Consider the following 23,955-nt stretch of genomic DNA (forward strand, 5'->3'; position numbering starts at 1 on the left):
AAAAGTAAAATTGTTCCCAGTCCTACACCCTCAGAATGATTTGTGTTGGTATTTAATCCTGCTTGTGTTTCTCTGCCCACCGCGTTCTGGTTTTCTCTGTGCTTTTGTAAGCGGTGGGAAAGCAGCGCGCTGCTAATTACAACCCAAGGCTGTTTGGACACAGAATGGGGGAGGGAGGTGAAGAGAAATAAATAAATAAATGAAAAGTCCCATCATCACCGTAAATCTGGGTCCCGCTCTTTGCAAAGCCCACCAGTGTGTTTCCAGGGAGACTGCAAGTTATTGGTAGCTATCTGTCGAAGCCTGGCTGGCTGGGGGTTTGGCTGGCGGCGGTGCTTGCTCTCCGCCATTCGCACTACTGAGATGAGCTGAAATCTGCCGGCGTTCGGGGTCTCGCTACCGCACTTTCAAGGGACGTCTGCATGGCCAAGGTGTCACATCCACCCCAGACCCGTGGGTGCAAAAGGAGGCTTTAGGGACTGGTGCTGGCTGCAGGGCAGGATGGGCAGCTGCTGCTGCGACGCCTGGGGAAGCGTGGCGTGGTGCGTGCACCGGCAGAGACGTTTGCTTTCACGATGACCATTTCTTACAAGCTCATTTTTAAACTTCCAGGCTATGTTTGCATTCATGTGCTGATGGACTGCACGGTCATGTCCTTCATTAAAAACAAATACAAAGGCACCTGGGTTCCCTCTGGGTGGAGGATGCAGGCCTTGATAACAGAAGCGCGAGGAGTCGGGAAGCGGTGGCGGGCATGTGTGTCGCCGGGACGCTCCTTCCCCATCCTCCCCGTGCGCCCGTGGTTCCTGCTGCCAGCCAATGAATTAACAAAGCTTTCTGGCCTCTTATCTGAGCCACCATTTCAGTCAGTTTGTGCTCCCTGAGGCAGGTTGTCCATGGCTGGTTTTATTCACTTTGCTTTCTGCCTTAGGGTCCCTCAGCAGGTTGCCTCAGCCCAACGAAAAATCGTGCAAACTATGCACAAAACGGGGCCACGGATGTTTCCCCTGCCCAATGCTCCGGCTCACAATTTTGGCCAGCTGAGCTCACCGCATCATCTCCTTGAGCCCGCTGTCCTGGCGTCGTTCAAAGCGGTTGCACGGTGGCTGGCTGCTGGCAGGTTTTCTCCTCCTGGGGTGAGGTTTTTCTGTTTTGCTTCAGGTTTTGCGGGGGGTTTTGTCTGGTTTGGTTTTTTGACAGCCCGAAGGGCAGGAGATGCTTTCAAATGAAAGTGAAGCTTTGTGGTGTGGCTCTTCGGGCAGGGGTGGGTGGCCCAGCAAACCCTGCAGTGGCAGGGCAGCCTCTTGGGGGAAAAATGAGGAAAAGACACCTGCAGACGTCTCCAAGGCAGGAAGGCATACGTCCTTAACATGCCCCTCCTGCAAGCTCCCCTGTCTTTCCTCAGGAGCCCCTGCTACATAGACCAGCCGTGTGTCTGCCCATCTCGACGGGGCTCTGTCCCAGGCCTCCACAGCCCCGGTCCCCCGTGCCCTCCCTGGCTGGGACACGCAGCGGGGAGCTGATTTCATGTAACTGTTGAGCAGCTGGACTTCACGCCAGTGAAATCCATCAATTATTAATAAGAAAGCAAAGCTTCGTTAGGACACCTGCAGCAGCACTTCTTCAGCCTTTCCCAGATGAAGTTAATTTCTGCAAAAATTTATGCAGGATTTTTTAGCTTCCCGGCTCCCATCATGCCGCGCTTGCTTCTCCTGACTCCGCCCTTCAGCTGGCGATGGCCTAACGCAGTAACCAGAGAAATACCTAAGGATTAATTAATTTAATCCAACCTCTGCTGAGATGGAGCCCTGGCAGCTGCTCGCAGCACTTGTGTGCAAGATAGCATTGGCACAAGTGGCCGGCGGATGGGGGGAGAACACGCGCTCCTGACGCGCTTTCGGCAGGACGGCATCTGCTCGCTGCCCATCTGTTGGGAAGCACAGCCAGCCCTTCACAAGGTTTCTGGGGCTAAGGGATTTATTATTCCACCCCCCGCCCTCCATGCCTAATAGCTCTTGTGGAAGCAATCCATTTCTTTAACAGGGAGTCGTGCAAAAGCTACGGCAGCTTTGGGAGCCAGCGCACCTTAGGGACGTGCTGGTGATGCCCATTTCCATTTCTGCCTCCACGCCGGCTTCAGAGGCAGCCTGGGAGCTGGTACCCAGCTGCCTCCAGGGCCTCTGATGCCCTCTGGGGCCTGATGTCTCCTAATGGCTGTATAAACTGGTCTACACAGGGATGAATTTAATCCCAAAAGTTTTGACCACAGTTGACGTAAATACCCGCTCTCATTTTAGTGGTCACCAGGGACTTCTCGGCACGCAGGTGGATGAAGCGGATGCTTCCTAGCAACTGTCTCAAAGTTTTGCCCGGGTGCATTTCCCTGCAGGAACATGGAGGAGCCAACCTGTTGCCCTAAGGCATCTTCCCCATCCCTCTGCATGGGAAGGGAAATCTGTTGCCTTCAGTTCCTCTGTCTGGTTTGTAAGAGCAGCATTTCCACCTCTGATCTAGCCTCGTGTCAGCCTCTCCTCCTTGCAGCCACCAGCGCAGTGCCAGCAGGAGCTGCCACCCAAGCCCAGGCAGCCAGGGCTGGCTGCTGCTGGGCCCCTGCTGCCGGGAGCCGTGCCACCGTCCTGACAGCCCAAGGTGAAGCTGAAAGTGAAGTTTCTGAGTGCTGTGCAATGAGTAAAATATGAAGGGGGGGGGGAGGGGGAAATATCAGCCTGTGTTTGAAAATGAAGGTATTGCCTTGTTCTTTTCTTTTTTAATCTTCAGAAGACAGACCATCAGGAAGTATTAGATCATTGCTTCTTCATCAGTCTTTCTCTTTTCAGAGAAGAAAGGTGTTAGTGCAGAGAAATAAAAGTCAGCGCTTGGATTTTTCAGCTGGAGATGGAGGAGCAAAGAGCCAGAATTTCTCCAGTCTTTGACACATGCAATTACCCTTTCCACAGCGGAAAATCTCAGAGGGCTGAAAATACCAACATTTATGATCATCAATATTGTTTACTAATTACTTGTCTTCCATTACGTATCAAAAACGTGCTCGTGGTTCGCCTTTCTGCAGCGTTCAACACAAGAAAATGGCACTTCTTGCTTTCCAGGCCCCCTCTTTTCCCATTGCCCAGCAGCACGGGTGAGGTTGTCCTCGCCTCAGCTGTGCCACTATGGGAGCTGGTTGGAAGGGTTTCCACGCGGTCACACGCACTGCAAACCAACATCTCTTCTCCCGCCGCCTTCCTCCTCCCCCCATCCTCTCTTTCTTCCTCATCCTCCTATCTCTGATCATCTGGTCCCACAGGTCTTGCTGTGCAGGACAGACCACAAACACACATGCAGCAGCGTGATCTGGCCATTTCCAAGCACTTAAATATTCCTGGGTTTATGTCCAAGAGAGAATTAATATTTAAAAGAAAACAAATTTGCCTTGAAACCTGCAGATTTATATTCTAGGGCATACAAAGAAACTCAGGGATTTAGTTAATGTGCATGGAAAAAAAAAAAAGAAGAAGAAGAAGAAAGAAAAAAAACCCTGCTGCAAGCAGTATTAGCTGCCAAAGCCATAATTGTGCAAAACTGGAAATTCCTTGCTCAGCTGAACCTAGCACATTGGTATAGCATCTTAAGTGAATTAGCTGTCATTGGAAAGCTAGTGTTTCTTATAAATAATAAACCAAACATCTTTTTCAAGTCATCCTGACAGCTTTCTTGGAAATCTGCAAATACAATACTTATGTTACCCAGCTGTGTCATCTGGATCAGCATTTTGGTTTTCTGATGGGGAATTAGAAAAGGTAACATCTGTAAAGCAGTACAATTCCTATAGATTGTAAAATACTGTCTCTACTGCAGAAATAGATCAGCTATGAAGTGATAATTTAAAAAACATTTTACCTGTAATTTATGGATATGTTAATTTATTCTGTTATTTTGTTGCTTTTCTTGCTGCTGTTCGGCTTTTATGTTTCCTTGTTAGTCTTCTATGCATAGAAAGGTTATTCAGCTGCATGCCGAAGAGCCGGGATGCTGGTGCACGCCGTGGGTGGAACTGCCTGGTTTGTGCTATGGGGATGAGCCTAATTGCTCCCGTAGGCTTGGGTGCTTTTGTAAATGTTAAGACTAGACCAAACAAGGAGGCATGGCAGTGTGATTGGCATGTTTACTGAAGGAAAAGTGTTTGGTATTCTCGTTCTTCCAAGTCTTTTTAGGCTGCAGTAGATAAGGAGTGAGGCCGTTCTGTTAGCATGACTTTTCTTAATGGAGATCTCTCTACTTCTACCGCCCAGACCTTTGGTACTCTCAGGTCCTGTCCGCAATCACTGGGGGTTCCAAATTTCGACATATTGGGTAGCAACAAACTTGCCTAATCCACCTCCTTTTGTGTGAGCCTCATGAAAACCAGAGAAAGGCCTTTGTAGTGACCAGGTAGCCGACTGATGCCTGTCCGACTGGCCCAGCGGGATGACTGTGTATGCAAACAGGAAAGTGCTGATCAAAGCTGTTTGGGAATATGTAGCGTCATTCCTGGCCTGGGTGTGGGAGGATTGGGCGTTACAGTGGGTGAATAGTTATGCCCTGGGAGCGATTTCTCATGAGTGTGGCTGTCATCTGAATTCTGTGGTTAAAAGGTTTTACGTACAATATGCCATTATGAAGCCACTTTGCGTCAGCATCAAAGATGGAGGCCGCTGGTGGTTTGATTCCCTTTCTCTGCCTGGTAGGAGAAGTGTCCTCCAGGACAGACATCTCTCATGTCTGCACGTCTCAAACCACAGATAACAGTGCTGAAGAAGGAGGCACGGTAGAAAAACATCAAAAAGACCCATGGTGTGGTTCGGTTGGGCTCACCAGGTGGCTCTCTGATCTCAAATCTTCTAATCAAGAGCAGTCCCATGGCCAGATAAGGAAGTCCCAGGTGAGATGTGGGTGATTGTGGTTTCCAGTGCCTGGCTAGAAAAACTGGTGAGGTTCAGGCACTGGGATCGCTTTTAAATCTTGAGATGGGAAAAGCTAGCTGTGGGAAAGGGAGGCCCCAGAGCAAAGTATCAGGGTTATCCTGTGCAGGGTGCTTAGTGGGGAAAGCTTGGGAGGACAGGCCTGGGACCCTCCAAGAAAAGAGGTAATGCCTGGGAAACAGCAAGACCCTAATAAGCAACATGGCTTTTGATCCCCAAAAATACATAAAATAAGGGATATCTGAAAGCAAACACCCAAGAAACACTGGAAATGTTTCTCTTCTCTGTTGCATTTCAAGGGGTGGCAGATAACACAGTGTGTTGAGGACCAGAGGATCCGCAAGCATGTCAGTGAAGACCTGGAAGCTCCTGTGGACTTCTAATGAGCGATGCTGCGTCTGGCAAAGCTACGAGATTACTAAATCTCAAGGTATCTCTCCCTTCAGATAACATCGTAAAAAGTACAGTTGGTGGCCATTTAACACAGATCTGATCACAAAATTATTGTATGAGAAAATCCTTCGGGGTCTTAAAGTGGTTTCCAAGTGTAGATGCTGAAGATGGGTGTATTTGCCCAACATACCAGCCAGGAACCTGAAATGGAAATGGAAATTTCAGTGGTCTTCTCCACATGGATAAACCCCAGTGTTGTTTTCTGTGACTGGAGGGATTCAGAGTGTTGCTGTCACTTTTTACCGTTTTGCTAGAGAAAGGAAGGAAAATCAAAACTGTACATATTGAGGAAGCCAGCCATCGGAGGATCCTGAGGACAGACCCGTTTGGCTGTCACTGCTGGCAAACAAAGCATCCCACTGAATTGCAAAGGCTTGTGGAGGGAATAAGAAAATAAAATGAGTTCAGTGACAAGCATTGTTGGGTCTGTCTTAGCTGTGTCAGGAGGGAAGTCAGTCTAGTGCTGGGATCTGCCTCAGCTCCTCTAGAAGACTGACATCCCCGATGGAGAGACAACAGGTTACTTGACTTGCTACTCCGAAGCCTTAAACCTAGCTGTCATTCTCTTGTGTGGTGCCAGAGAAGAAAATAAGGGGTAGAAGAAGTGGAGGAGCCAGTCTCCCGCTGGAGGAGATCGTACAGGGATCTTTACTTTGCTAGAAGAGCTTAACGGTAGCTGTTAGTAACCGTGAAAGGTTTAAATTTAATTCCATACCCACGTACATTGTCACCACTCAAATTAGAACAGCTATCCCACAGGGACATGAGAAATCACCTATCCCACAGGGATGTGAGAAGTCACAGGTTTTTAAAAATACATGGTAATTAAAACTATTAGGAAAATTAAACATTTTTATAAGCTTCGTTTCCCAGTTCTCCAGTGGGATTGTGGTGTTGGTAATTTAAGACGGGGGGCGGGGGGGGGAGAAGATGCGCATATTTTGGAAAGTTAATTTGGGGCTGAAGTGAAGGAATCCATCCTGTGTTATGAAAATTGTCAGCAGCTGCAGCTGAAGGAAGCAGAAACAGCTCTATCCCACTTGTCATACAACTGTCCATATGGAAAGACTTATTTGGAAAGAAGTAATTGAGAACCTTAATACGAAAATCATTTCAGATTTGCTTCTGAATCAAAAGGCCTTTTTCCTTCAAGATTAAAATTTTACATTAAATATTAACAGAAGAATGAAAGCAATTTCTGCTGAGTGTTTATAGTGTGCCTGCAAAGCCGTCGGGAAAGCATTTGCAAGGATTTACAGTTGCAGGAGGGTGTGCATACAGGGCAGGGGGCTCCCGGCCTCGTGGGAGGTAGTCGGGCCCTTGCAAGGCTGACATCTCGGCCACAATGTCAGCCTGGCTCAAATAATTTGAAAATGAAAGATCAGTTTCTAGAGCAAAGAACGAAAGAAAACTGGTTCGCCTCTTCGGAGATTTGCAATTAAAACGAAGCATTTTGGGGTTGAGCTCTTTGCACTGCTGAAAACCTCCGTGTGGTTATCATTGTGCACAGGGTCAATGCAGAGTTATGTCTGTGTCAGGATTCAATCTCTTCTCCTCCTCCTCCTGCTGCTTTGACAAATAGGCAATTGTAAATAATTTAAGACTGTAAATTGTCCAAGTCAGTGACTGCCGTTTAAGATAAAGAGTCTTTAAGTGCACTAATGTAATCTGTACGGTAGTTTGAAGTTCTGGATAACGGATATCAGGTATGATTTTATTTCAGGGTGTTTCTGGCCAGAGTAGCCTGGTGTCCTGGTTTCGGCTGGGATAGAGTTAATTTTCTTCCTAGTAGCAGGCACAGTGCTGTGTTTTGCATTTAGTAGGAGAAAAATGTTGATAACACACTGATGTTTTTAGTTGTTGCTAAGTACTGCTTATGCTAGTCAAGGACTTTTCAGCTTCCCATGCTCTGCCAGGCGCACAAGAAACTGGGAGGGGGCACAGCCAGAACAGTTGATCCAAACTGACCAAAGGGCTATTCCATACCATATGACGTTATGCTCAGTATAGAAACTGGGGGGGGGTTGGCCGGGGAGCAGCGATCGCTGCTCGGGAACTGTCTGGGTATCGGTTGGTGGGTGGTGAGCAATTGCATTGTGCATCACTTGCTTTGTATATTATTATTACTATTATTCTTATATTGTTGTTATTATTATTATTATTATTTTACTTTATTTTATTTCAAATATTAAACTGTTCTTATCTCAACCCAGGAGTGTTTCTCACTCTTACTCCTCCAATTCTCTCCCCCATCCCATCGGGGTAGGGGGAGTGAGCAAGCGGCTGCGTGGTGCTTAGTTGCTGGCTGGGGCTAAACCACGACACCTGGCTACTGGATAAAGTTAAAAAACCGTATTTCCACCTCTGCCTAGTTTTAGGGATGGCTGGATCTAGATTCGGTCCACCTTCCTCTCTAGGCGCTCTTTGCCTATAAAATGCTCCCTGTGTTAAGGTGTTCCCCTGGCTCACGGGTGCTGGAACGCTGCCCTGGGTGGTCCCACCACTTTCCTGCCTGCCCCCTCTGCCCTTAAACCTGCGCGTAGGCAGGGAGGACGATGTGTTCAAAAAACCGAAGCTAAGGGCAAAAAGTCCAAGCATGCCGTCTGCCTAATGCCTGGAGCAGAGCCAGGCTTTCGGGTATTTAGAGCAAGGGTACAAGCAAGTATTTATTTATTGATTGAGAAACAACGCAGTGTTTCTCTGACTCACTATCGGTTTCCAAATCTGATTTAAATAAACTCTTCCAGTGCATAAATCCAGACAAAATGTCATTCACCATATGTTTATTACTAAAACTTGGCGCTTACTTGCATCAAAGTAGTTTTCACACGCAGGCAGTTTGTTACAAAACCTCAGCGAAGCAGGTATAATTAGCATTAGCGCTTGAGGGGGGAAACTGGGGCTGAGAACAGAGAAAATAATTTCCTCGCTGCTGCAGAGGGAGTCAGCACAGGGATTTGGATTAGAACCAGCCTTTCCCAGCTTCCCATTTTCTTCACGCAGATGACTAGATTTGCATCTTTTATTAATTTTTATAACAATTGGACAAATAGTACCTTGCTCATTTCTTAAAGAAAGTGCTTAAAATGCTTGTAAGACTAGCTTAGAAATATGCAAATAAACGGTCTTCCTACCTGAATGGCGATAACTACCTTGCAAAGAAGATATGAGTTGCTCTATGCCATTCTGCATACAATTAACTTTTGTCAACCAGAATGCATTCTGAATGCATCATTTATATGAGCTTTATAAATGATCCACTCTTGTACTGCTGGCATAAGTTGCTCTGATGAAGCCACACAAAGAGCCCCAAAGGGATAAGCAACTAGCACAAGATGGTTTTGTATGAAACTTCTCCAACCATTTACATATCACCGCTAGGTTTATTATCAAATGCTCAGAGATTTTGGACTTTCAAACAAAGTTTGAGAGCTCTAAGGAGGCAAAGATAACTGATCTTTTTCCTTTTTTTTTCACTTCAGTGTTTATACATGAGCAAATCAAATCATAGGCTGATTTTGATATTTTCTTGGATGCAAACCAGACCTATCAAAAGATTAAATTAACGTGTAGATATTCCCTTTTGGTTAAATTCCTAATAAATATGAACTTGAAATTTTGTCTGAAAGTGGCAAAAGTAAAAATTAAAAAAAACATTAGTTCTTTCTCCTAACATGTGGAATTTCTTTCCTCTTAGAAAACTGCTTTATGCATGCTAATGGGTCTTTCTAGCAAATCCAAAGATTGATTCTCTCGAAAGAGCATAATTACGCATGCAAGGTCTTTGTCTTTATATTTCATTAAATATTACTTTTTAATTTACTTTCTCCTATTGTAAAATCCTTCAAGTCCTTTTCTAGCAGAAGGGTGAGAGAGAGAGGTTGGGCAAGAGAGCAATGGAAAAATACTTCCTGAGACCTGCACTGCTCCTCCTCCGGGAAGCTTTGTTTGCTCTGGGTGTTTCATCTGCCGCAGCTGTTTTCATGGCTCACAAGTCCATGTTACCCTGGTCTCCCAGCTCAGCTGGTCTCATTGACCTTTCTCTCCAAATCTCCAACTCCCAAGCACTGTATCACTCACTCTGAAAGTCTTTTCTCTCCCCAAATGCCCATAACCTTCTCTGACATGAGAACTTCTCTGCCATCCTCCATGTTGCATTTCCAAAGCGTCTCCTAAATTGAGGATCTGCATTTCTGGATGTCTGGAGGGAGACACCAAGTGGCCTAATTTCAAGGAGGCTCCAGCATTCTTAACTTCCAGGTGAATTTCACGGGCCTTGCCTGCCACTCCACATACCCAACTCCAGACCCCTTCATGCTGGGAACCCCAGATCCCCATTCATCTCTCTGCTCACCTAGCCCACAGGGATGCTGGCTTCTTCCATGACCTTTCACAATCTCAAATGTCCTTCTTCACCCACAGCTGGGCCCCTCCAGCCAGTTCATTGATGGCCGCATCAAAGTGAGATGGGACTCGGTGAGGAGCTCCTCAATACCTCATATTGTCACTTTCCCCATCTCCAATTGAAAATTGTTTGACTACCAGGGATCTCTGCACCCTATGGCAATGAGAAAGCAAAGTTTCTGCATGCACTGAGTATAGCGTACAGGAATATGTTTAATTTCTAGGGACTTCAGTGGGGTGGAAGGGAAATCAGTTAAACGTGGCTCTGTAAAAACAAAAACAGGAGTGGGAGCGACAGAAGGGTGGAAGGAAATGTTAGCCTCCCGGTGACTACTTTTAATTTTACAAACAAATTACATGTTTTATGTAATCCACAAAAGTAATTGCTTTTGAGAGCGCACAATGAGGCAAAATCAAATAGCATAATCCTCCACCTGTTGTACATCCTGTTTAGAGGCACTCGAACAAGATGTAAAATAAGCAAATGTCATCTGCAGCATGTATTGTAGCTGTCCTTCAGCATGTGTTCAGGGAATTAGAGCTCCTGGTCTTTGGTTTCAAAACACGTACCTGTGCGATGCCATGCCTACCTTCTGGTATACTTCATGACTTAAAATGTTACCATTGTGTATTGGCTGCTCCCATTGAATCTCGTGAGATGGCTCTTCAGATGCTGCTCAGACGGAGGAAAGGTATCGCAGCCTGGGGTTAATTGGTAGACACTGGGAGTGCAGAAGGAGATGCAACTGGTGTGAAACGTATATACACGTCACTCCGTCAGGCATTTCCCTCAGTCTTAGTACAGTATCAGAGACAAACCAATTTTTCTAGTCCTCAAGTTGTGGTGGAAGCTGGAGGGTTATGGGTAAATGTTAGGAATATTACACATGCTGCTACTGTAATTTGGTGATAGAGTGTACTATTTTAAAAACCCTTCTGGTACTAACTCTTTCACAAAAGCATTTTTAGTGTATCCAAAGAGCTGCTCGTACCTTCAAAAAAAGCACGCTATCAGTCTTATTTTCATCATCATGCAAAAAAGAAGAAATAAAAGCTGGATAAATGATATTTTCATAAGGTTTGTTCCCCCATCATTTTGCATATGCCCTCTGGGGAATATTCTGCAGCCTAGAAATAAACATTCTCAAAGGGCTAGAACTGAGCAGTGTATAAGGCTTATATGGCAAATGGATCCAATGCTTTTAGGCTTAGCCCGTTGCTGCGGATGGTTTCCACACAGCACTTTCTGGGCTCAGTTATCTTTGCTTTGGGCTGATCCTACAATCACATGGGGAAGAGCCTGGACTTGTCCCGTGAAGTGCACACTGTTTGCCCCAAATACTTCACCAGACAGGGAAAAGAGGTGCTGTTGGAGGTGTCCGGGTTATGTCTGGGCTGTGTAGCCAGGCTCTCCTCCTGGGTGGCCGCAGCAGTGGCCAGGCAGCTGGTGCCTCTCTGTTCCTGCTCCAGATACACTTCTGCAGAGGCAGCTGAGGTTATTTATCATTCCTATTCCCTTCTTTCCACCCTCCTGACTGCTGTTTTGTTTTGTTTTTTCCTTTTGAGGTCTTGAAAGTGGCAAAGCTTTCACTGGCACATTACTGCTGCTTCAGGTGAGTGGTTAGCAGGTAAAAAAAAACTAAGTGCGTGGGGAGGCACCTAGGACGCTGGTGGTGCTGTCAGCACTGAGGCAGGTAATGGAAAACCAGAGGGAAAAGACCATTAACCACCTTCCTCTGCCTCAGGCCCTGAGGGGGGAAAGGGCGGCTCTGCTTTTGCCTCCCACCATACTGCTTTGGAGTCTTCAGCAGGGGCAGGCTGAGGAGGTTCCAGCTTGGTGCTGAGTTTCACAGGGTGATTTATACCCTCCTACCCGCAGCTCTGATGCAGTGCCAGACCAAGGCCCCAGCAATCGTCACCATCCCCACGTGCAGGTGCGAGGTGCTGCATCAACCAGCCACTGGGACCTGAAATCTCATAGAATCGCTTAGGTTGGAAAAGGCCTTTAAGATCATCCAGTCCCACCATTAACCTACACTACCAAATCCACACTAAACCAATCAAGGGTAGACTAGACTAAACCATGTCCCAAAGTGCCACATCTACCCGTTTTTTGAACACTTCCAGGGATCTCGAGTGTCCGTCCCTGTACAAAGGCAAACCTCTGCTGGCTGGTGCTTCCCATGCATACCCGTCACGCAAGGGCAACCGGGGGAGAGCGTGGGGTGTGTGTCGGGACACCCAGGCTGTTGGTGTGAGCACAAGGTACAAACAGGATTTCAAAGCCAGCAGAGAAAAGAACGCTGGAAAAGACCAACCCCCAATGTGTTTTTCCAGATTTTGGGGCTGGTCTGCAACTGTCAAGCCTCAAGAAAACATATCCATTGGACTCAGCTTTTGGGGTGATGGAGAGGACAGCACACCAAATGTGCCTTGAAAACCCTACCACTGAAAGCTCGCTCTGCATTAGCTGAAGCAGTAACTGTACAGCTGAATAACCTTAACAAATGAGAGGAATAGCCTAAGGCAGGGCAGGCTGGCAACCTGTCGGTGTGAAAAGCGGATCGGATTGAACAAGCCTCCTCTAAGCCAGCTTGCACTGCCCCCAAATACCACTTTGGGATGAAGTGGTCGGGTGTGAGCCTCAGAGACGCTGTCAGGGCATGCCGTGCACTGGCCGCTGATCTCAGTATTGGCTCTAACTTCTCTAGCAGGAGAAGAGCATTACCTGCCGCTATGTTCAGCTACAGGAGATGCACACGTATGTTTTCATACACAGGTATCTTATGGAGCAAGAGATAGAGCCGGAGATGTTGGGGAAGCGGGGAAAGAGGGAATTTAGAAAACGCACAAACCTTTAAATTTTAACAGAGGTATCAGCTTAAATATTGTATCTTTTTGAATCACTTCAAAAATAACAGCTCAGGAACTAACCAGAGAATAAAAGCCCAATCCAGAAAACAATTAGTTCCCTACATAAGCCCACTGGGACTATTACAGGAGATGGGCTGATTTCAGGATGGCACTCTATGGAAATTAGAGTTTTATTCAGTCTCAAAAGGGAGGAATCGAAAGACATGGAAAATGTTTTTTAGAAGTGTGTCTTGTGATAAGGATTGGGAGTTTGGGAGAAGGCAATTGATTTTCTTGAGAAATTGGTGACTATTTTGGTAGCTGTAAGCTGAAATCGGTGAGAGGGTGCCGGATTTGGCCAGTCCAGATGAAGCTGCAGCATCTGATGGTGGTGTGCCCTCCCAGGGGTGGGTTTCTTCTGGCTGCTGCCAGCGTGGCTGAGCTGATGGGTCGTCCTCACTCAGGCTTTGGTCAGGTACTTTCATCTGTTGGGAGAGCTGTTTTGGTTAGTCATCAAGATATGGGAGGTGGAGGTGTTCAGTAAATCCTGACACCTTAGGACAACATTTCCCCAAGCAACAAAGTTGTTTAGAAACGAAAATGAAATAAGACCAGGTTACAGATGATGCATTGAAATGCAAATCTCTGTTGACTCTATCAAACATGCAGGGATGAAATAACAATTTTACATCACCAGGGTCAAAGAAAAGAAAGTTGAAAACAAAATAGAAACTAGGTTGGGCAGGAGCAGGGTAAAGGCCATGAAAATAAGACCTAACAACAGCCCTGTAGTAAGCATGAATGAATGGAGATGATGGTAAACTGAATGGGATTAATTAGAAATATAACTTTGCATACAATTAGGTTATTTGTTTGAAATGCTGGATACATGCATTTCAGCTTATTTCAGTTGCCATACCAACCCGATACAAGCATCACATAATCTTTTATCACCTATTTTGGCTATGATTACATTATTTTACAACTTTGGTTGCTAGGAGAGCACAGTACCTTTCTGCGCGCTTCAAACAATTCTCACTTTGCAGAGACATCGGCTTCTTGTTGCTGGCCTCTGAGATAGCTTATGGAATCCTTAGCAAGGCAAGAAACCAAATTATGTATGTAGGAGTAAGTTGCACTGGGAAAACTCTCCATGAGAGGATGGCTGGGATTTTCTCCTGCTGCGGGGCTGGCAGGGGTGGCTCTTATCTGAGAAGAGCCGGGAAGCGAGGAGGCAGCAGTCTGGGGGGCAGCCTTGGAGCGAGCTTTTTTTGAGCGGTAGCTTAAGCCGAGGAGCTTCTTGTGCTCTTGTTTGATGAGTTCATATTATAGAGTACAAGTTGCATTTCATACTATCAGATTTCTTTGCTGGAAAGGCTAACAAATGTGGAGTTAAAACTCTAAAGTTGTTTCTAACATAACGGCATAAGCTGATTCCTAGTCATTGAACCGCACTTTTGCCCACAGAATAATCTAATACACCCAGAGCAAAGACAGCAGGTTAAGCTGTGGGGCAGCTGGCTGCCCTGTGCTTTACAGAAAAGGAGCAGTTGCTATTTAGCATATAATGACGGGCATATCTTGGGGGGCAACACCCAGGGGAAAGCGGTGGCAGGCAAGGCTAAGTGTGATGGTTCATGTGTTGGAGATGTGCGTGCCTCACATCGAGGAGGCATTGTTCTGGTACGGAACCTTACAGATACATTTGGGCCCCGTGTCGATGGCTTGTAATGGCAACTCTGGACAGGGGGAATACAGGAGAGAATGTGATTTCCTGCAAATACTGACTGCTAAAGAAGGCAGTGCCAGGAGAGAGGAGGTGTTCCTCTGCCTGGAAAAAGGACCAGCAATACTTCCCTACCTCTGATATCTCTGGAGGCTTTAATGCTTTGCAGCTTCTGGAGGAAAAGGCATTAGAGGTCTGTGTGTGGATTGCGGTTACAATGGATAATATGGAGGTCTGAAATGAATAGGAAGACGAGAAGAACACTGAAATATTTTTAAAGTGTGTTTAAAAGCCAGGAGCTGTTAGTAGGAGCAGAGCTTTTCTTTTCTTTTTGCTTTTAGATTTATTTATGATTACAGGGGCTCTCTGGGAAGATTTTGTTCTTAAACCACACCCGGTAGTGTGAAACTGAAGCAAATTAGTTTGGTTTTTTCCCCGCTCAATCTTCTTCCTTCCTGTGCCTTGAATTGAGATCCCAATTAAAACAAAAGCCCACTTGCCCAAGAAACGAAACAGAAATTCACGGGGCCGCCTAAATATCAGCATCGTCCTGTTTTCCTTTCGTCCTCTCCTTTGAGAGTTACAGCGACTGGACAATATGGGCAGCAGTGCCAAGCCGGGAATTTGAATAACAGCATGCATACCTTACAATGAAAACCTGGAAGTGGGGCATTCATCGCTCCTTGTGATGGACACATGTCTCCTTGGAGGCGTGGAGGAACAGACTTTATGGGCATGGACCTGCAGGAAGAGGGATTTGATCTCCCAGACCGTGCTCCGCTTGAAAAAGCTGCCACACTTAACATTTCTCAGCGGTACGGGACCCTCCTCCCTTTGCTGCGAAATGTCAGGCTTTGGCATCTGCAGAGTACCTTGCTGCTTTGAAATGACAGCCTGGCTCTCCAAAGTGTCACCAGTGATCCAGTCCCCAATTAACAGCACAGGTTTGTGGGTTTCTGACACTATTCTCAAAGCTCCTGTGGGCTGCTGCAGCCTACAAGCCAGGAATCATTTCTGCTTTGCAAGACTGAAAAGAGAGGAAAGGAAAAAAGCTGGGAAGGAAAAGCTATGGTTTCATTATTCCATGCTAGCAGGATAACAGAATACATTCCCTTTAATACTAAAATGTGTCATTTGAGAAAAGATCCTGCTGTCTGATCAAGCTCTCCATTAGTTATTTTTGCATGTGCATGCACAAATCCAGCAGCTAAGCCCACAGCGCTGCTGTATGTTGGAAACCAGAAAATGCTGCAGGCTGTTTCTAAAGAATAGCAATTTGGAGGTTGTGGGTGGTTTGTGGGTGTAATAGAAAAGGCTGCATACCGAGGCATCTGAATTAGGCTTCTCTTTAGGCTGCTTACAGTCTCTATCAAGATTGTTAAGAACCTGATTCTGCCATCCTTATCCTCACCTACTAGCATTTGCTCCTGTGAGTAATTTTATTTACGTGCCACCCGTTGTATCCAGGGCCCTAACACAGAAGCTGAGCACCAGTGTGGCTGAATGCAAGTGGAAAAACACTGAGCTTCACCATACGTACTGATGTTCCCCGTATTTTTAACAACTGCTGAAAGATGAGATCAGTAGGTCACCAAACCACGGCACATGGGCCACACGCCACCTAGGTCATCCCTCCACATTGCTCACCGTCCTGGAGGCTGCCATGACCACCACGGTCAGCATCAACGGCGGGTGCAAACCACGCCGTTGCTCTCTGCACACCGCTGACTTGTGCCGTCCCTCTCCCTGCCATGCCGGAGCATTGGCTCGATGCCCTGCCGCCCCTGGGGGCTTCCGCCCACTCCCACCCACGGTGGTCAGCCACAGCCACCGCCGTCTCAGGACCCTCAGTAGCTCTTATCTTCCTGGTTGGTTTTTTTTGTTTTGTTTTGTTTTATTTTGGGGGTTTTCTTTGTTGGTTTGGGGAGATTGTTTTGCAAAACTCCCTCCTCTTCCACCTGGGGATCCTTGTTCTTGCTCAGCTTGAGGGATGGTGCAGGACATCGTCTTGAGCTCCTTGCAGCTAGAGGAGACAGACCGCTGCCAGGCTGCCAGCTCATGCCCTGTGGGCAGCCAGCCGGCCGCACAGGCAGCTGATTCCAGCCTTGCCTAATCTGGTTGATCGTTTACCGCGGAGGAAAAAAAAAACCAAGTCTTTGTGCTCCCTTGAGCTAAAGTTTCGCCTGGCTTTTAACTGCAGTAATAGCACGCTTTATAGCCTCTGCGCTCCCACTATGCATCAGCACCGGAGCGGTGCAGAAGCCAGCTCAGCCCAAACCGTTATTTCAAGAGCACGCCTAGCAAGTTCCCCCGATCATTTATAGCCCTTATTTTGCTAATGGAAAGTTAATCATTGGCTTGAAACTGTGCAAAAATGTTAAGGGAAAGAATCACAAGATCACAGGAAGAACTCTAATGCGTTTCCTAGTATGTCCCTTTCATTTGCCTCCACAGATCACGGCTCTAAATACCTCAGGGTGAAATGTGTCTGAGCATTTCAACACCTAGCAAATATTAACTACCTCAGAGCAGGCTCGAACAAGCAGGCTTGGGAGGTGCCTTTGTGCTGCAGCCTGCAAAGTCGGGAACCTGAGGTCTGTGGAAATAGTCACTTTTAAATGCTGCCCTTCATTTCTGTGATTTTGTGAAAGACCAGCACTTGGACGGAGTAACACCACAAAAAGCGCTCACAACACCCAAGGACCCTCCAGTGCTTGACAAACATTACCTCATTAAGCTTTCTGATGCCCTTCGAAGGTCATTATGGCATTGTCACCCCTTCCTGCCTTTAGAAATGGGGAAACTAGCGATTCTCAGAGAGTAATGCAGAGCCAACTGACTCGCCATGTCCATCAGTTCTCTGCAGATCCTCTCATTGCTCCCCAGCACTTCTGACCTGTGGTGCGGAGGAGCCCACCTGCATCCTCTAGCTAAGGAAGCTAAACACACTGCTAGCTGAGCTGTTTGTAAAAGGAGAGGAGGAAAAAAATACTCTGTGTTCAATGATGCTGAGCACTTTTCTTTCTGAAATGTACTTTTTGTGCTCAGCAGCGGTGTTGCGTTGACTGCCCATCGGAAGCAAACATGGTAACATGAATGGCAACCCCCACATGAGGAAGCTGAACAGGTAGGATTACTTATAGGTATGCTCTTTCTTATTTCCTTTAGGTCCTTCCCTAGCACTCATTACTGTCCTTCCCAGGGGAACAGTGGAGTGGGCTGGATAGACTTCATCAATTCGTAATACTTTTAGTGACCTATTTGGTCAAAGGAAATATGAAAACAAATCTGCAAAGACTTGAAATGTCCTTCTTGGTGGACCAAGGGGACTAGGCCTCTGGATCACACCTGATAATGTATTTGTCCTGCAGTAAAAAGCAAAGTCTCTGTGCACCCTCTTTTTTACCAAGTGATGTTTTCTAAAGCAGGAATGATACGGAGCTGGTTAAAAATGCATATGGCAAAGAGAGAGAAAAATAAAATTCTGGTGTTTATGTAGAACGAGCAAGTGGAGAGTGTGGAAGTGCTACATGCCTGTTGGTAATTCATCTGTGAGGTTGGGGGTGGGGGGCTGTTTTTTAGAGAATATAATCTGGCCACCCATAGAGAACAAACTCAAAGCCTGGTGGGTGGGCTTATTTTCCTCACAGCAATGCAGCTGTGTTCTTTAAGGAGCAGCATCCCATAGGAATATAGCCTGCAAAGCAAACCAGGCTGGCCTTTTTCTTTCCTCAGATGTGAGGAACGAGTCGGGGGAAAAAAATATGGAAAGAAGAAAATGTATCAGGGACAGGGTATTGCACACCGCTATTCAACGTCCGGAGCCAAGGGTCGGTGTACGTCCCAGGCTGCAGGTGGTGGTGCTCCTGCCCACAGCATCCCTGCGTCACCGCTGCAGGCCCTGTTTTGTAGTCATATCCCTGCCCGCAACTTCCCTCAGTATGTGTCCAGTGAGATGTTTGTCAGTGAAACAGCATAGCCTCAGCGGCCTCACCAGCTCTCCCTCCCTCGAGCAACCAGTTTTCTGTCTGTGGCAACACGCCACATGGAAGTAAGAGTGGCTTTGTTATGTTTGTATTTCAGCTTGCTTCTTTACTGATTTAGTATAAATTACACTGATTTCTAGCAAACCTGAATGTTTACAAAATTAATGAGGCAAGGGAAGAGTGCTATACATAAATGCCACAGAGCAACCTGTGCTTCTGCCATTTACACTTGTGTTTTACTGTATTAGGAAAGCTCCCATTGAGGTACAAACTTCTCCATGCTGTACAAGTTTTAAGACCCTAATAAAAATAAGATTGAATACAATGGCCAAGAACTAGACACTTAAACAAACTGAAACCAGGCACATACTCACAAAAGAGTAATTATCTTCTCTGTACTGCTGTGCTCCTGTCTCTCTGGTGAGTCACACAAGGTGGCATGAGAGCAATCGTCTTACTCTTGCTGGATTTCGTGGCAGCCTCCCCAGATAGGACTTCAAAGAAACAATAATGGGAAGCTTATCCCTGAGAAGGCTGTATTTGCTGCTGAGCACCAGGCACTGTCAGTGCTCTAAGTCCATGGTGCCTCTCCCAGGGCATGATGACATGGTTAAGTGCAGGCGCACAGGCTGCTGCTGCCTGTGTGCTGAGCCAGACGAGGTGGAGCCAGCTGCAATTCAGAAGCTGCATTAACTTGGGTCCCAGCCCTATAAAGTACCCAATTTATTGGCCAGCTGTTTTTCAGGACCTCAATTAATTTCCTTACGTGGTGCTGAGGGTACCACATAGCAGGTCCTTGTGCATAGTCCTTGTGCTTTAGTGCTCTGCATACCCCTGCAACGATTGTTCCCGGAGAACTGCAGTATCTTTCGGCACCACATCTTCTGTTGTTCAAGCACTGATGAAGGCAGATGTCTACAACCCCATCTACCCGTACAAAACACCGATAAACACATCAAGCCCCCTCCTGCTAGGGACCAGTCTGACCAACACTACTGTTGTGGTTTAGCCCCAGCCAGCAACTCAGCACCACGCAGCCGCTCGCTCACTCCCCCTACCCCGATGGGATGGGGGAGAGAATTGGAGGAGTAAGAGTGAGAAACACTCCTGGATTGAGATAAGAACAGTTTAATAATTGAAATAAAGTAAAATAGTAATGATGATAATAACAATATACAAAGCAAGTGATGCACAATGCAATTGCTCACCACCCACCGACCGATACCCAGACAGTTCCCGAGCAGCGATCGCTGCTCCCCGGCCAACCCCCCCCAGTTTATGTACTGAGCATGACGTCATATGGTATGGAATAGCCCTTTGGTCAGTTTGGGTCAGCTGTCCTGGCTGTGCCCCCTCCCAGTTTCTTGTGTACCTGGCAGAGCATGGGAAGCTGAAAAGTCCTTGACTAGCATAAGCAGTACTCAGCAACAACTAAAACATCAGTGTGTTATCAACATCCTTCTCCTACTAAATCCAAAACACAGCACTGTGCCAGCTACTACGAAGAAAATTAACTTCATCCCAGCCAAAACCAGGACAACTGCGTAACATACTCTTTCCATAGATCATGAATAATTATGTCAAGGGAGTTTTTGTCTTAGACCTAAACAGTAAATCAGTAAATGCCTTCCATTACTTCTAAGATCCATACAAAGTCACAATCATGACTCCAGAAGCCGTTTTTCTGACTGAGAGGTGCCAAAATCTACAAGCAGTGCAAATGCACAGCACCCTCTCATAAGAAGTCCCTAAGAAGTAGGCAGTCCAGACGTCCTGGCCCTGGGAATGACCAGCCAAGAAGGTACACCAGCATGGGAAAATACCTCCTGGTTCACAGCTCTATCTCATGGTTTTTTCCAGCTGCTGCGGTGCTGGCTGAAGAGGCTGCTGTCCCTCAAACACCGTGACTGCCACCTCCAACCTGCCAGTGCAGGGCATCAGGTAGGTCCTCTCGAACCTCTTCCCATCCAAAGGAGCCAAAATAGCAACAGCTGCTGGGCAGAGTGATCAGCTGGTAGTGACTGAGAGATGCCGAGAGGCTGCCGCTCTGGGAGGGCTGTAGTGTCTGGCAGGGGTCAGTGGGGAGCACAGCTGCTGTGGGAGATCCCAAGATATGTGGATGCACCAGATAAAACTCAGTCTGTGGGACTGTGGTTTTCAGCTGAGAAATGCGCCAGGCCCAAGGTAGCTCTTTATACCCTGCTTCAGTATTGGCAAAAAGACTCTTGGATCAAGAAGGACTTGGGTCTGAAGAAACCTGGTTTTAGGAAACCATAGCTACTTTTTAATTACATCCTCCTCGTTTCGACTTTCTAGAGATTTTTGTCTTTTCTTTTATGGTAGGGTGTCAACGTAACTGTGCAGGTGGTGCACCTACCTCTGAATTTAATTTGTTCTCATCTCATAATTGCATCCCAGAGGAAATGCTGAGCATACTACAGACAAACACAAGAGTACTCTCTGGTTTGACAAACATTACTTCGTTAAGCTTTTTGATGCCCTTCCAAGGTAATTATGGCATTGCTACCCCTTCCTGCTTTTAGAAATGGGGAAATGAGACTCTTCCAGGTCTGCCATGCACTCTGGTGGAAAGAGGCCTCTGTGGGTGCTCAGTCACCCCCAGAGCCCAAATTGTCCCTCTGAGCTGATCACAGTTCCAGGCCCTTCTGCTTGAAGACATCTGACCATATTTCTGGCACATGGAACAAGCCCAAGGGGAGGCAGGTGCTTTAGATTGAGACTAGGTAGTTACAATACACAGATATATGAGCTGCTCAGGTGCTGCCAGAGGTTTCCTGTGGACTTTTCGCTAACGTGTGACCTGCTGCCTGGATTCAGCCAGGAGGTGTTTGCAGACATGGGTGGTAGTTGATGACTCAGGCCTCCTTGCATTTAGATGATGAGCAGAGATGTTCAGCTCTTCTAGCAGATCTATGCCCAGGTGTCCTTCTGAAGTAGAGAACCATTAATTGCTCAACTAGGGAGGCATTAATTGCTGTGTTGTTACAGCTGCAGCTGACTATTTCAGGCTGTAGGCAAACTGTCCCATGGTACTTTCTGCCTCCAAGATGGTTTCCAGGCTCTATACAGCAGAGAAACCTTTGCTGTGGCAAAAAATCTATTGAAAGTACCAGTGGGACTGAAGGGGAGTGAACATCCCTTCAGGTTTGCTGGACTTGCTTTGGCAGGAGGTGGTTAGCCAGCCAGAAGGCACGTGAACCGTGGGGTAGGCGAGCTGCGCAGGCAGCTGCTGAGTCTCTGTGCTGCAGCCTGAAGGACACATTTCTAATCTTTTTTGGTTATTTTTTAGCCTTGTTGTTTAAAGATGTGATGCTTCTGGTAAAGAGCTTTGGGGTTCTCTGTGCTGTTAGGAGGCTGTGCTCTCTTGTGGAGGCATTGGTTTTGCTTGGTGGGGACGGGACTACAGCAGCATACATGTACAGGACTTTGCTGCTCAGCCCCTCTGCCGTGGCCCCAGCCATCCTCTGGCCACAAAGTAACCTGCAACTGCTGCTTTTGGCATGTTTTCCTTCCCCCTTTGCTGCGACTGCAAAGTCATAACAAGTGGTGCATATCTGAAGTGTTCATTTTGGCCTAATGGTTTCTTAATCCTTAGCAGACAGGGAGAGCAGGGGGTGGGAGCGACGCACTGATGTTATATGAGCAGCAGACAGCTCTGTCCTCAATATCTCAAGGTACTCTAAATTAATGCTGATAAAGCTGGCAGCCTATGCTAATCCTCAACTAAATGCATGAAAACTGATTAATAAAACAAAGCTTCAAGCTCTAGCAGCTCCTGCATTCAGGTCACTGACCGTATTTTAAGGAACAGGTTTTTGTGCTTGTACGTGGTTCCCGTTCCCGCAGTGGGGCAGCCAAAGTGACAAACAGGGCCACAGGCTGGTCTCTGGCTTGGCGTGGCTTCTCCTAAGTTCCTCTCCCCTGGACAGAAAAAATTGCCATTACGTATTCTTTTTACTAAATCCTCTGCTTATGTCCTATTAAATGTTTCCTGATGTTTTGTACTAATGTTCTCATTATTTAGTAGTGACAAAAGAATATATTTTGTTTCCAGGAGAGCAAAAGCCTTATTTTCTAACCGTGTTTATCTCACTTGGGAGTTTATTCTAAATGCAGTGCTATTAAGACTGTATAAATTTAAGCCAGGAGTGGTTTATGACATGCTTAAAGTGTATCTCTAAGTTGTTTATATTGGTGAATTGGGCAGGAGGTAAAATGCTTATTATTTCTTCTGGACACAATCCGAGGGCTTAGCAATACCTAATTCAGCTGAAGTTAATGAAATATTTCAGTCCAAGAAAGAGACCTCTGCCCTAAGTATCTGCCCTCAATGGGAAGGCAATGGGAGTCCTTCCACTAATGCCTTCAACGTGTCTTGCTGCTGCCGCCACGGTCTTGCACCCACAGAACAGCCAGGAAACAACATATAGCCATAGGTTTGCTGTATTGCAAGGCCAGCACGTTTGTCACGCACCCTTTAAGAACTACCCTCATGGTTAACTGCTTTGCTGTGGTTAAGCCACAAAGAATTCAGAGATCCCACCAGCTTTGGTGCTGGGATTTGCCTTTATCCTTTTAAGGGGGCTGTTATTATTATCATACTCTTTGCCAGGACAAATTTGGTCAAAAGATTACAGGCTGCTTTCCCATCCCAAACAATTCAAGTTCATAACCCATCAATGTGGGCTCCCTCTGTCCACCCTCTGGCTCTCACCCATGCCTGTCTGCCTTGGGGTCAACTGGAGCTTGCAAGCAGATGTGGCACAGGGGGCTCTCCAAGGGTTAAACACAGAAATTTGCTGGCCAGAGCTTAACCCAGATGAAGGCCGAGTCTACCTTCATGAGCTGTTGTCTTGGCAGGGATGTCCTACCTTCTCGAAATGTTTGAATGTGTGCAGTATTCCTGAGCTGCTTGAGCTTGGGAATTCACAGCCATTTTCTTCAGCCTTCACTCGGAACTGTAAGCTGCAGTTTGGACTCTGTGCAAAGCCCTCTGAGCACAAAGCCTTGCACCAATGGCTAATGCTTGCTCCTGCTGCAGACCAAAGGGTACATTTGCAAGCAACAAAGGTACAGAAAGTGCTCATCTTCTATGCAGTTTGGAGATGCCACTTAGCATCCCAGGCTCTGACTTCCAAGCGCATTCTTGCTTCAGTGCAAAACCTGTGACAGAAAATTGGATTTCACTGAAGTATGAGGTGTTCAAAACACTCATTGCTTTTGTCACATTTGAAAAACAGCTCCCTCTCAGCCCCAAGATATATTAATATCCTTCCCCTGTCACTTCCCCCAAGTTCAGCTACAATAGGAATGAAATTCAGTGGAAGTTGCAAGTACCGGATCATCTTTGTCAAGAGATGGCAACAAATCATTATGGAGCAAGTTATATTTAATCAGCGTTTTTCAGAGACTCATAGGCTGGTTTCTGCCCCCCCCCCCCGGGTAAAATTAAGTTAATTTCAAAACTGGATGAACATTCTGTGTTTGCTTAGTCTAGTTTTGACAGGGCAGCCTGGCTGTGCTGGTCCTGAGCTCCGAGAAACCCAAGGGGTCT

General features: G+C 46.6%; 1 protein-coding gene across 1 annotated transcript in view; it reads left to right on the forward strand.

Moving 5' to 3' along the window:
• Positions 1 to 5,303: 5,303 nt before the first annotated feature.
• Positions 5,304 to 23,955, forward strand: part of EMCN (endomucin) — a 123,245-nt gene continuing 104,593 nt past the window's right edge. Inside the window, exon 1 of the mRNA XM_075709459.1 lies at positions 5,304 to 5,388. Within this exon, the coding sequence (XP_075565574.1) occupies positions 5,304 to 5,388 (85 nt within the window). The remainder of the gene's footprint in view (positions 5,389 to 23,955) is intronic.

The sequence above is a fragment of the Pelecanus crispus genome, chromosome 4, assembly GCF_030463565.1.
Source record: "Pelecanus crispus isolate bPelCri1 chromosome 4, bPelCri1.pri, whole genome shotgun sequence".
Lineage (NCBI taxonomy): Eukaryota > Metazoa > Chordata > Aves > Pelecaniformes > Pelecanidae > Pelecanus > Pelecanus crispus.